Source organism: Desmodus rotundus, chromosome 11, assembly GCF_022682495.2.
Source record: "Desmodus rotundus isolate HL8 chromosome 11, HLdesRot8A.1, whole genome shotgun sequence".
NCBI lineage: Eukaryota > Metazoa > Chordata > Mammalia > Chiroptera > Phyllostomidae > Desmodus > Desmodus rotundus.
In genome coordinates, this window is record NC_071397.1 from 70762740 (window position 1) to 70776376 (window position 13637).

The 13637-nt window shown below is 40.7% G+C and overlaps 1 protein-coding gene across 1 annotated transcript; it reads left to right on the forward strand.

Moving 5' to 3' along the window:
* Positions 1-446: 446 nt before the first annotated feature.
* GJA1 (gap junction protein alpha 1) lies at positions 447-12969 on the forward strand. Its single transcript, XM_024552160.4, has 2 exons — positions 447-651; positions 10113-12969. The coding sequence occupies exon 2, from the start codon at positions 10129-10131 to the stop codon at positions 11278-11280; it is 1152 nt and encodes a 383-aa protein (XP_024407928.1). The 5' UTR covers positions 447-651; positions 10113-10128; the 3' UTR covers positions 11281-12969.
* The last annotated feature ends 668 nt before the right edge of the window (positions 12970-13637 follow it).

Here is a 13637-nt window from a genome sequence, read left to right on the forward strand (position 1 = left end):
TCAGATAAGTAACACCTACCTTTTACTTCACACACCTTGACCAATATGAAACAACTCTGGGTAGCCCTGCAAGGCTACGCTCTTTCCCACCATTTTTATTCACTGGAATATATACATTTCACTTTAGAAAAGTTTGTGGCATTATAAAATACACAACTTTTTACTTTCTCTGGACTTTTGGTGGAACACGTACTAACTAAAACCAGTCATTGTTATCTGTAAGGAGTAACCACAAGCAGTAGCATTCACGCACGTCTCTGATGCTTTCACTTCTCCCATCAGCAAATTTAAACTACAACTTTATCTCGACCTCGCTGCTCCTCTTCACCCCCACCCATCCACGTTCCTTCTCCTGCTCTCCACTCTTCTCCCCGCCTTTCCTTTTCCCCTCCCCTTCCTTCTAGCCCCTCCTCCTGTTGAGTCAGTGGCTTGAAAATTTAAAAGCTCTGTGCTCCAAGTTAGAAAAAAGTTTTTACGAGGTACCAGCACTTTTCTTTCATTAGGGTAAAGGAGTGAGGAAAGTACCAAGCAGCAGCAGACTTTTAAACTTTAAATATAAGCAGGTCCGAGTGACTGAACTTGCTTATTCATTTTCCTTCATCCTTCAAGGAGTTCAATCAGTTGCAGTGCCTACTTCTTTTAAGAGAAAGAGTAAGTTTAATTTTTTTTACCTATTCTTTGCTTTTTCTACAAGTAAAACTTTTCTCAAGTTTTCATGTTGTATAAATGTACCTTTAACATGGTAGTGTAAACGTAATGATGAATTTGAAAGTGCTTCTGTAGTTTTAAAGTTTAAATTGAATGTTCAGTGTTTAATTTGGGGGCTTTAAAAAAGTTTATTAACAATGTAACAGGTAAAATAAGATTCGGACCTTTCTGATTAGAATAAAGTACTACTTTACCGGGTATTTGATTCTTCATTTTAGAGTATACTTTTACTTTTTTCGTAATCAGCAATGGTCTAGGTGTTTCGTAAGGGGGGGGGGGGGTTTAGGGGCCTGGGTGTGTGAATTTGACTGACAATGTCACAAAAATCAAAGTGCAAATTTGCTTAGGGTGCTTGCTGTAGAATTCTACACTCGGTGCTTTTTCATATGGAAATCTTGATTGATTGTTCTATGGCTTTGCAAAGCAAGCTTCTTAACAAAGTGCTTTGTTAAGACCTTGCGGTTACTTGACTTCCACGTGGTTCTTTCCTAGAATTTCCCCCCATAAACAAAAAGGTATAGAAGTCAGTGTTGTAACATTGAGGTTTTTAAAGCAACAGTAAAGAGTTACTTTGTTTTCCAACCACTGTGGAAAAACTTGAGACCCTCAGGAGAGCCACTTCTTTCTCAACCACGCTGGCAGTTCAGGAGCTGAAATCCCTTGAATGGGGGTGGTGGGTGGTTTACTTACACAGCACTGGGAGTTGGGGTGGGGGCAAACCTTCAGAGCCAGTGTCTGCCACAGTGCATTTCCAAAACTATCTCCTAAAACCGGAGCTCCTGGAAAGAATATGAATCGAAGTTTGTTAAACAGCGCCTTAAGAGAGAGCTAACAACACCCCCCCTCCCGCCCCACCGCGCCCGCCCGCCCGCCTTCCGCCTGGCGGAACCTGTAGCTGACTTTAGAGATCTGGGAAACACTTGAGTGGGACCTGCCAGTAGGCGAAGATTACGCTGGTTTGTCATTTAAGATAGTTCAATTTATTAAATGCTCTTTTTGTTCAAACACATTCTGTTACAGTGTTCGCTAAGGGTTTTCTTCTGCTCTAGCTCCAAAGACCAAAGTGATTAGTTTAGATTCTTGGTATAAACCTGCAGTTTGAACTATTTGCACCGAGAACGCTGAAAAACATTAAAAATGAAAGCTCAGCGGAGGCCGGGGGCCGCGCGCGCCCCGCCGTCTCAGCGCCCGGCCGCCGGGACTGGGGGAGGTCGGGGGGAGCCGTCGCCCTCGGGTCCTTCCTTAGGCGCCAAACCGCGCGCAGGTCCGAGATCCCCCCACTGAAAGGAAGGGGTGGGGTGGGGGATGGGCTGCGGGCCAAGTGGTAAAAGAAGAGCAAATCATCAATCTAATTAAGCGTGTCAATCTAATTTTTCTAACCCCTCATCCCCATCCGCAGTTTTTGTTTTTGCCCCCCCCCCCCCCCCCCCGTGCATTCTTACTGTCCAAGCCGTGGGGTAGGAAATCTGAGTACCTTGGGAATTACCGTACTTAAATTGCACTTGTTAACTCTCCTGGAAGTTATCGAAACTTCCCAAGAATGCGACGTAGGACGCGAAAGCAGGGGAACAGGGGGTGTAGAGGGGCGGGGAGGGGGGTCCGGTAATGAAATTAGGGAAGAGCCAATGACGTGTCCAAGGGCAAATCGGTGCAGGATTCCGGAAACTCGAACCTGGAGCCAGGAGCAGCGGGTGGCCCGCGCTGCACTCCGGCTTGGCCCTCCCAGCATCTCTCAAAAAGTTTATCCTTAATCTCTCCTTCACAGTCTAAGGCTTGCCTGTGTTTTTCTAGAAGTGCAAAGTAAGAGTGGGAAGAGAGAGCTATAAATTTGGAAAAATAGACATGGGTTTATTTGGAGGTAGGTTTCATAAATTCTTTTGCCTTCCAGACCAGATTAGTAGTGAGATTGTTAATTTCACCTTCCGGAAAATTGGACAAATTTAAATTCAGTCAAAAGTGGCCTCCTGGTAGTTTAAGAAATATATTATGAGATTTTGTTAAAGAAACCTAATCTTTACTTTTATGCAAATACCGCTGAAAATAAAAGCCTGCAGTGATACAGAGATCTCATGAAATTAACTTCATCCCCGAGAATGAAATAAGCCAGTTAGATACAAAATACCTCAGGGGAGAGGAATAAATTCTTCTAGGTAGGCCGAAGTGAGGGACATTGCACCTCTGGGCAGGAAGTATTTTCCGTCCTGGCGATGTGTCGATTTCCACGCTACTGAAACCTGTCCCCCCCAGAGTGTGATGCTTTGAAGTTCCCCAAGTCCGGGTGTAGTTGTCACCTGCCCTTTGCCTGGAAAATGCGGTGCTAGTTAGTGCTTTGCTCCCACTTTCTCCACTGTTCAGATCCAGCACAGGTTTCTAATGCCTTTTGAAGTGTATCAGCCCAGCGGCCCCATCCACCCGTCCCTCAGCCTATGCATTGCGAGTCCTACGGTGCTGGCTCCACCTGGGAAACACGGGTCCGAAGATAATCTGCAGCAAGGATCTAAAAGGGTGTGTTTTCAGATACGACCAACGCTTTGTTACTCAAATGTTTCCAATTCCTGAGTAGAGAAGGATGGAAAACTCAGGGTAACAGGCGCATTCCTTAGTTCCTCTTAATTATCCAGGGGTGTCCCTAGGTGTGAGCCTCAGAGCCTTTCTTCGTATATGGCCCTGGAGGAAAGAGGATGATAGGAAAGTCACCAGCGATTGATACGTTCTGCTCCACCTTTCCTGTTGCTCTGACCTCCCTTCAAGATTCTCAGCTGTTTAAATAGATGGCTGAAGCTCGTCCACACATCATGTCAGCTCTGGAAAGAAAAGGAATCGCCTAGTGTTTATCGTTAATGTCAATATCCAACATAGATAAGTCATGTTAAAAACAATCCTCCGGAGTTTTTCCTTTGTGGGAGGCTAACTTATTTATTTTTTGGATGCTTGAGATTACAACCTAAATTCTCCACCTTGCCTGTGTAAATTCACTGTTTGCAGTGTACGTACAAGTTATCTTGCCAAAGTTAAAACACAAACCATGGTGAGAGATATATGTATACCTATTTCTATAGTATGTAAATAAACTCAATGACTGTAGCCTTAAAAAGTTCCATACTCTTCATCCAGATTTCCCTACCTTTCTAAGTAGTTTCTAAAAAAAATACATTTTATGCAATGCTTGATATTTACAATAATATAAAAAATAGTGTTTAATTTTGGGGAGAGGGGAAATTCCTGTGGAGCAGATACATTCCATAGGATATGGCTTTTTTTCACAGTTTTGGGGAGATGCCTCCAAACACAAGGAAGGCAGACACCCTTCATGGTCTTTCTTCTTATCAACTGATACAAGCCAAATTCTCACCAATCTGGGACTGCTAAAATAGCAATATTGCACTCATTACAAGAGCAGCTTGAAAACTAATTTTGATTACCTTTAGGAGAATGTTCATCATTTCTTCATTGTAATTTCAATAAAGAAAAGATGCCAAAATTAGAAAATCTGTGAGCTGTATTTACCTCTAAAGAGTTTTACTAGCTAAACTTGACTGACTTCTTAACTACGAGTTTTATGTGCATGAGTTACCTCATTCAGTGCTCATTGAAGAAAATAGACTGTTCTTAATACACTCGTGAGGGTCCTAAGGGTGTGTTTAAATGAAGACACGATAACCAGGTCGTTCAATAAAAATAGTCAATTTGGAGGTGGGGTGAGGGGGGCATTAAGAACTGAGAAAAAATGTGTTTAAGTCCATCACTACAATAGAAAAATATGGCTTTTAACCTGCAGCTTCTGACTTAGGGTGTTTCAGCTAGCACCCCCAAAGTAGCCATGAGAATCTTGTGTTAGTGGAAAGTTGGGTGATAGTTGTTGAGCTAGGGAGGGGATTGAATTGTCCCTGTTTGGCAGACATCACCTTCTCTTTGGATGGAGTTCCTCACCCCTTAACCACCGCCCTGCCCTCCCCATCTCATTGTTCTGTGGAGGCAGATGTTGGTTGACAATGTGATGAAGAGGGGTGAGAGCCAAAGAAAGGCCTGTCAGCATGTTTTTCACCCTGGCAAAAACACTGTATGCAGTTCAGTGCCACATATAACATGCCTGTGGAAATGTAACAGTATTATTCCTTACAAAGGAAACTGAAGGAGAATCAGGGAGCCGGAGGCAAAGTTTTAAACTGAATAGATGTTTACATGGAATTTGCTATACCACAGAGGTAGGCTAACTGTGCAGGTATAAGGAGGCAAAGGTCGCATATTTTCTGATGAACTGAGGGTATTTCCAATGGTACTTTATATGTCACGTAACAGCCAGCATAGAATGCGGCTATAGTGATGTCATATTACCCAGGGTGAGTTTCAGATCTCGTTCTTCCTCCTCAGGTCCCAACCTTCACCCAGATTGTCATCCTCGACATAAACAAAAGTTGTAATCAGGCTATTCTTCTTGCAAGTGTGTTCTCAGTGACAATACAACCATGTGGTATAACCAGAGTTAGAATATCACAAAATTGGGGGACAACAGTATGTTTCTGTTATCTTTAAATCTTAACCTGTGACACCATAACATTGAAACTGAGTAAACATCTTGGATACATGATGCAGTTAAGGTCTAATAAATTCAAGAAGCTCTTAAAGAATTTTTTTTTTTTTTTAAATTCAGTCCTGTTGCCTGCTCAGGGATTATTAGAAACATGTTTCAACAGACAGTTCAGTTTCAGCAATTGGCACTTGAAAATTGAATAGCATGCATAATATGAGATGCTTACAATGCTTTTCTTTTTCTTTGAAAGTTTACTTTTACAACTAATTTGAAACTTAAAAAAATAGAACAGTTATAACATATTGTAATAAAAGTTATGTAAATGCTGAGTCTCTTCAGAAGTTTGGGGTGCATCCCCTTAAGAGAATCCTAAGGAAACTGTAAAATAAATAAATAATTTCAATGATGAGATTTTTTTTTTCCTTTTAGTAGGCTCCATTTAATTCATTCAAGAGATATCTATTTCTCTTAACTCTTTTAAGCACCGTGGGTATACAGCACTGGACAAAGGAAACTCCCTTATGGAGTCCACAATCTTGTTGATAAACGCGGACAGTGATAAAACCTTGTCCTGGAGGGAGACAAACAATAAACAGGTGAACGTATAATGTGTCAAATAGAGTTAAGGCCCGTTAAAAAAAAAAAAAGCAGAGCAAAGGGAAAACAGTAAGCGACAGGGCCGGAGTGCTGGCTGGTGGCGTGTGGCCAGAGCAGAGGACTACAGTGAGGGGTGAGCTGTGCTGACAGCACAGAGCTGACGAGGCAGGTCAGATTGTTAGTTCATTTCTCATGATTAACTGTTTGAGGAGAACAGAGTGGCAAGCAAGTTGACTGGGCTCCTGGTGTGAAATATGAAGAGATGGCTGATGCCAGGATAAGAACAGGAATGGTGGTGAGACTCAGTCATAGTCTCGGTTGTGGGGGGAAAGATGAACCTGTAGTATTGGCTGATGGGTTGATAGCGTGTTAAGTTGATTTAATGCAGTCCTATTTACCTTTCTTTTATTTTAAATCCCCACTCTCAATTCGTTACAATTGTTTCTTCTTGGGAAAATCTTTAAAATTAGAAGGAAAATCTTTTCTGATTCTCCTAATAGTTATTAGGACATTAATGAGATGAGGTTACTCGACTGCAGCTTTGGCACAGTGGTTTGTTTTTAAGGCTCTGGCAAAAGAGGTAGTCCAAAGCAGTTTAAAATTGAAGCTTTATTTTGATTTTGAATGAAGTATTTGAGTCCTTGTGCTCTTGGGAAGCGGCCATGGAAAGTGACACTGACATGGGGAAGGAGGCAGTAAAGGATGAGCTCAGTTCCCAGGTGTCCTGACAACCTCTGCTCCTCATGCTGCTTCCTATTATGCATCCCCAGCCTTTTTACACTCTCTGTGTCCCTTTCTGCTGTCCTGAACATTTGGAACAAGAGAGCAACAGGAAGGTCAAAAAACCACTATTTGTCTCCTGTCTTGAAACCTTACTTCGGAATACGCCTGGTGCATTAAGAAACAACTTATTTCCTAGTTCCCCCACTTCCAAAAAATCCGATTCATTCAGGTTGGTGATGTTGGGAGTGCATGTTTTAAACCAATGCTGCCAAGCAATTGTGATATATAGTTCAAAAGCCACACTAAGGAAACCAGAGGATCCTTGGGCAGGTCACACTTACATACCTTTGGCTTTTGGCCTCTAGTCTAGGTCACAAAGAAAACATGATCTAACATGATACAAAGAAGACACAAGAAGGGGAAGGGTGGTGCAGCTGCTGGCAAGCATTGACTCTTAAGAAGAACTTTGCGCAAGCCCTTAACCTAGACCTTACTTAGTCTACGTATAAAGTTCCAACTTTGGAACCCGGCGGTAAAGGCATGGACATATATGATATTCGAGGTGTATGGTCTGTAAATCAAGGCCAGTGATTCTGTAAACTTGTAATTTTGCCCTTTCCTTATAAAGGAACATTAATTTTTCAACTAAAACTAGAAAAATGAAAATACTAATGGGGGCGATCATTTGGCAAAATTTTTGATTCACAACAAAGTGAACAACTGCCAAAAATTCCTACTATTTTTGTTACCTCACCCTGAGAATCACAAGCATAAACCATCCCATTAAACATCTGATGGTCTGTGCGATAGTGGTAATGACAGGTGTGTACACGTTATACAGCACACCAGGTGTCCAAGAGATCATTCACCCGGATGAAAGAGTTTAACTCATTAATGCAAATGCAATGTGTGGGTGCTTAAAAGACAACTTTGCAATTAAGTTGTTGGTGTGTTAATGAAGAACTATTACCTAGAGATTTGCTCAGTGTCCTAATTCACATACTGCGGCAGTGTGGGGTGTTTCTGTGGCATCTCAAAATCACACGAAAATAAAGTTTAATTTTGAATAGAAGGTAGAAGAAAGTTAGTAGATAATTACCATAGGCATCTATACAATCCTATTTTCCTTTGGATAACCAGCAAACATTGACCCAAATGACAACTTCTATGCCTGGTCACATTTCTAGACACGTTGAGTTTGTCTTGAGCTTGATCATTGTGTAAATGTGATAGGTGTGCAAACAGTTTACGGTTTTACACTTGAGTGTTTCTATTTTTACCTCCTGACCCCTACCTCCCCCCTTCACCACAATGGGAACATCTGGGCAAAAGCAAGTGACACTGACAAAAGACTGTAACTCCTTAACAACAGAATCGGGGCCATTTGCACATCAGTACGGAGAAACTGTCTATTGATACAGCTTCAGAAATTCTGTTACGTTTGTTTGACCCTCATGGACTGTACGTCTTCATTCCCAAAGGAGTATTTTCTGCTACATTGTAGGTTTTTTTCTTTGACATTCTCTCACCATCAAACTATTCATCAGAACTAAATTACTCTCCCATTTCAAGACTTCCCGTGGCAATTTAACCCTGTTTGTCAAGCCTACAAGTCTGTTGTTGTTTGACTGCTCTTCTCATACATCAGTTTTACTGTCTAACATGTGACTCCAGGATCTAAAATGGTCCTTCCTAAAAGTAGAAGGGAAGCTCCCTTTTTATGACCACTGGGAGAGCACTATTTCTGTGATCTGCCCAGTCACCCTCCCACGCTTACCCCAGCATTCTTTGGCACCAGTCTCGAGGCCATCCTTTAAGATGCCCGTTGTCTGCTAATTTAGAGAGGTTGTGCATAGTTTCAGCCCTCTCTTTGTTTCATTCAGGAAATCACAGGCGAGATTTCCATTTCATGTTTTCTGGCTCTATAGCCTGGAAATGCAAGCATTAGACAGAAATTAATGTTCCGTGGTGGGGAAGAAGACTCCCCTAGATTTCATTTCTCTCCTCCAAGGAGAAGACAAAGTTCAAATACCAGATGAGAAAGCTCTTTATAGTCAAACAATGAACATAATTTTAAGAAGCCTACATAATCCTACTTTTAGTCACACTATTTAAAATTCATTATTAAGCTCCTGGAAAGTTTTTGCTGCACTTGTTTTTAATTATTAAATAATCTTTGACTACCTCATCCTCTTCTAAATCCCCCAATTACTACTCTGCTGAAAATTAAACTCCATTCTCTATGCCTATCACATGTGATGCTACTTATTTCTTCTCAGCATTTAGCCCTCACTAAGACTACTTATCAAAGCATGGAATCATGTCTAGCTGTAAAGCCAGATTTATTAGCTTTATAACCAGTGCGATGCATTGGAAAGCCTTGGGCATGGGGATCATAAGTCTTCTTTTGGCTCTTTTGGTACCTACATATTTCCTACACCCTTAAGACCTCAATTTTCATCAAGTAAATGAACTACTGGCAATTAGAAATATAAAGTGAAATAGATAAATAACTTTTGGGATACCTGCCATTTCTACGGACTTGCGTCGTTTCTCATCTCCAGTAATGGAGAAAGAAGTTCTAGGCTTAGGTAACTAGGTACTGACAGGAAGTGTAGGTATTGCGTAGGCTGAGGGCCCAAAGCACAGGAAGGGAATTTGAAGTAAGTATACAGCAATAAAAAGGTGAAACGCAGTCATTTTTGCTAGAGATAAACTTTAAAGTGGTCTTTTTAATTGCTCAACCTATAATTGGAAAGCAGACAAAATAAACTTTTACTCCAAATGTAATGGGCATTTAGTTTTTGTTTTTTGAAAGTAGGTCCCTGCATATAATGATGCATTGTGACAATATGGTGCATTTCAGTACAAATTTTTCTTTGGCCAGAAGATAGACTTCTAAACCACATTAAGTCACTGCTTAGGAAGAAAGAGAGAAGTATAAATGACCACAATATACAGAATGCACAGATTGCACTGGAAATACCAACGGTAACTTCAGAATATAATTAGGAATAAAGTACTGCATAATAAGATTGAAGTTTGGAAACAGGTTACATAGGTGTGCATCTGAATGTATATGTGTGTTCATGAGTGTCCTTACCTCAACTCTTAAGTAACAGGCTTTTTGAGTAACGCTCATTGGCATTTTGCTTAGGCATGCATCCAGACATAGGCCTACTGGGCAAGAACCGTCCTCATTTATCTGATGGGTAAAATAAGCAGTGGCACTTAGCAGAGAGAAGCTCCTTAAGTCACGTGCGGAGGCAGTGGATGAGCAGCTAATATATCTTCATGGGTTAAGATTGCGATTTACTTGGCACATAGGCTCTGCACTGTTGCTTCTAAATCTTACTATATCAAGAAAATTGTAAGCGCTCTTTACGAGGGAAGGCTGCTGGAGGAATGGGGCAGGGAGAGTTGACTTTTTTATTTTTTTTGGAAGATCCCTAGAAAGATCTGGGACCTATTTTACAATATCTTGACTAGCGGCTGAAAGAAACTGTATATTTGCAGTCTATAATCATCCAGTTGTCTTTTTGTTTCTTTTCAGACGGCGCCCAGGAATCATGGGTGACTGGAGTGCCTTAGGTAAACTCCTTGACAAGGTTCAAGCCTATTCCACTGCTGGAGGGAAGGTGTGGCTGTCAGTCCTTTTCATTTTCCGAATCCTGCTACTTGGAACAGCAGTTGAGTCAGCCTGGGGTGATGAGCAGTCTGCCTTTCGCTGTAACACTCAGCAACCTGGTTGTGAGAACGTGTGCTACGACAAGTCCTTCCCAATCTCTCACGTGCGTTTCTGGGTCCTGCAGATCATCTTTGTGTCTGTTCCCACACTCTTGTACCTTGCTCATGTGTTCTATGTGATGAGAAAGGAAGAGAAGCTGAACAAGAGAGAGGAGGAACTCAGAGTTGCCCAAAGCAACGATGGTGTGAATGTGGAGATGCACCTGAAGCACATTGAAATGAAGAAGTTCAAGTACGGTATTGAAGAGCATGGCAAGGTGAAAATGCGAGGGGGCTTGCTGCGAACCTACATCATCAGCATCCTCTTCAAATCTGTCTTCGAGGTGGCCTTCTTGCTGATCCAGTGGTACATCTATGGATTCAGCCTTAGTGCCGTTTATACTTGCAAAAGAGAACCCTGCCCACACCAGGTGGACTGCTTCCTCTCTCGGCCCACGGAGAAGACCATCTTCATCATCTTCATGCTGGTGGTGTCCTTGGTGTCTCTTGCCTTGAACATCATCGAACTCTTCTATGTCTTCTTCAAGGGTGTTAGGGATCGTGTGAAGGGGAAGAGCGATCCTTACCATCCTACCAGCAACCTACTGAGCCCCTCCAAAGACTGCGGATCTCCAAAATACACGTATTTCAATGGCTGCTCCTCACCAACTGCTCCCCTCTCGCCCATGTCTCCTCCCGGGTACAAGCTGGTTACTGGAGACAGAAACAATTCTGCGAGCCGCAATTACAACAAACAAACAAGTGAGCAAAACTGGGCTAATTACAGTGCAGAACAAAATCGAATCGGGCAGGCAGGAAGCACCATCTCCAACTCCCACGCACAGCCTTTTGACTTCACTGATGACAACCAGAATTCTAAAAAACTCGCTGCTGGGTACGAACCGCAGCCACTAGCCCTTGTGGACCAGCGGCCTTCCAGCAGAGCCAGCAGTCGCGCCAGCAGCCGACCTCGGCCTGATGACCTGGAAATCTAGATCAGGCGTGAGAGAATCAAGATTCCACTCAATTGTGGAGAAGAAAAAGGTGCTGTAGAAAGTGCACCTTAGGTGTTCATTTTGTTCCAGTGAAGTTGGTACTCAACAGCCTTCATCATGAGGCTTAGCAAACAAACGTATTAGAATACCTGGGTTCATTGGCGGTGTTTGGGATAGGCGGGTGGAGAGGGAGGGGATCAGGGAGGTAACATGTTGGTATTTAATGTAGTTGGTTCAAAGAACTTAAGTTCTAAATAAAAGTTGTTGCATTAGGTGATACATAGGTAAGGGCTTTTTCTCTCTCCCTACCCCCCGGACTCCTGATGCCATACCCCTAAGAATATGTCTGCATATGTGAAAGAGTGGGTGATATTTTGGCTAAATACTTTTTTTGTTTTACCAAGAAACTGAAATAACTTTTTCCAAGAAAAAATGCTTTCTGAGTATCTTATTTCTTTTTTTAATCAAGAAAAAGAGAATTGTTCTTATATCCCTGATAAAACATTCCATTTTTAAAATTTGCACTTTGAAGGTAAGCTTTCTAGGCCTGACCCTCCGGGTGTCAGTGGACTTGTGCTACTATATTTTTTGTTCTTGGTATCAGCTAAAAGTTCAGACAAGGCTCACAGGAAGAGACTTTCCATGCATTGGCAAATCTCGGCCATGTTATATTTACATTCTTTTTTACATCCACTCACATAATATTGACATCACTTTTTCATCATTCCTCAACTATTCACATTCATTTAATGATTTCTATAAACATTTTTAAAACAGTTGGGAAGTCATCTAATATTTTTGAGTTGAGTCAGGGAAACAAGCCATGTTCAATATTTAATATCACTTGTATGTGTATGTGTGTGGAAGAGTGTGTTTTATTTGTCATGTATTGGTACAAACAGATACAGTATGAACTCACAAACACAGATTTGAGAATAATGTACCCACAGTGTTCAAATTTGAATCTTTCTCATGGATTTTGTGATGTGGGCCAATGATGATGGTGTTTACATTATATAATTCCTGCTGTGCAAGTAAAGCACACTTTTTCCCTAAAATGTTTTTTCCCCATGTATCTTATCATGGATACTGATTTTGTTAATTATGATTCTTTTTCCCCTTTTTTTTCTTTTCTTTTTCTCTCTCTTTTTTTTTAGAATATAGCAGCAATGCTATTGCTAAAATGAATGATTTTCTTTTTCTGAAATGTAATCATTGATGCTTGAATAATAGAATTTTAGTACTGTAAACAGGCTTTAGTAATTAACTTGAGAGACTTAGAAAAAAATGCTTAGAGTCAACTATTAAGTATGTGTAAATGAATTTTGCAGTAACTGGTATTCTTGGTTTTGTCCTACTTCATGCACATTAATTCAGAACAAAGGAGGTTCAGTAGTACACATGTAACTAATTTATTTGAAATATATCTTAAAGAAATCTTCCAGTTTCTTCAAATGCCTTTTAAAAACTCATCACAGATGATTAGGGAAAATGTACAGCATCGTACCTTTCTTGCGTGTCATCTACATAAATAGTTTTGTACAATGAGAAATTCTAATTTGTTTGACATTCCATGTTAAACTACTGTCATGTTCAACTTCATCGCATGTAACACAGACCTAGTCCATTGGATCATGTGTTCTGGAGAGTGTTCCTTATTCAATAAAGTTTTGATTTAGTGTAAAGATAGCCTCTGCATCCTTTGTGATTTCTAAAACTCTTCTACATCTATTTACAATCCTCAAAGAATTTCCATTGGTTAGGAGAACTTGGGCAAATAAGATCGCAAGATTCGTGAATCCTTGAAAGGACTATCTCATGAGAGCAACATTGTTAAGGATAACATCGAGTAATTTTAGGGGTACACATGACCAAAGTAAGCCTAAAGAAGACAAGTGGGCTGAAATTTTACACTAAAATCTAGAGCTAAAAGAATAAGACCACGGTTGGCCTGAGTATGGTTATGCTCTGTGACAGAAGAAATATATCTATGATTCTATTACTTCAAGACATTGAAAATACAGAAAATAAGATTTAAAAAGTTCTTAACACCCAAGGAAAATCAAACCATTTAGAGATAGGAGAACGATTCTGCACAATTGATGACAATGTAATTTTAAATATTAAGTATATTAACATTTTAAGTCACATTTAAAGAGCTTTTAAGCTTATTAAAATTATTTACCTAAATATTTTATTAGCACAAAGCCAACTAGTAGATTACTGGAACATAAAAATACTAATTTAGAAGTAGCCCAATTCAGTTGCTTCTTTTTTTTTTCTATTTTTATGAGCAAATGTTACAAGATTTTTCTAAAATCAAAGGGTTATCTAAGAAACAGTTCCTCACTCATTAG

Bases quoted from the DNA above. Each gene is read 5' to 3' on its own strand.
- GJA1 (XM_024552160.4), top strand. From the start codon at position 10,129: ATGGGTGACTGGAGTGCCTTAGGTAAACTCCTTGACAAGGTTCAAGCC.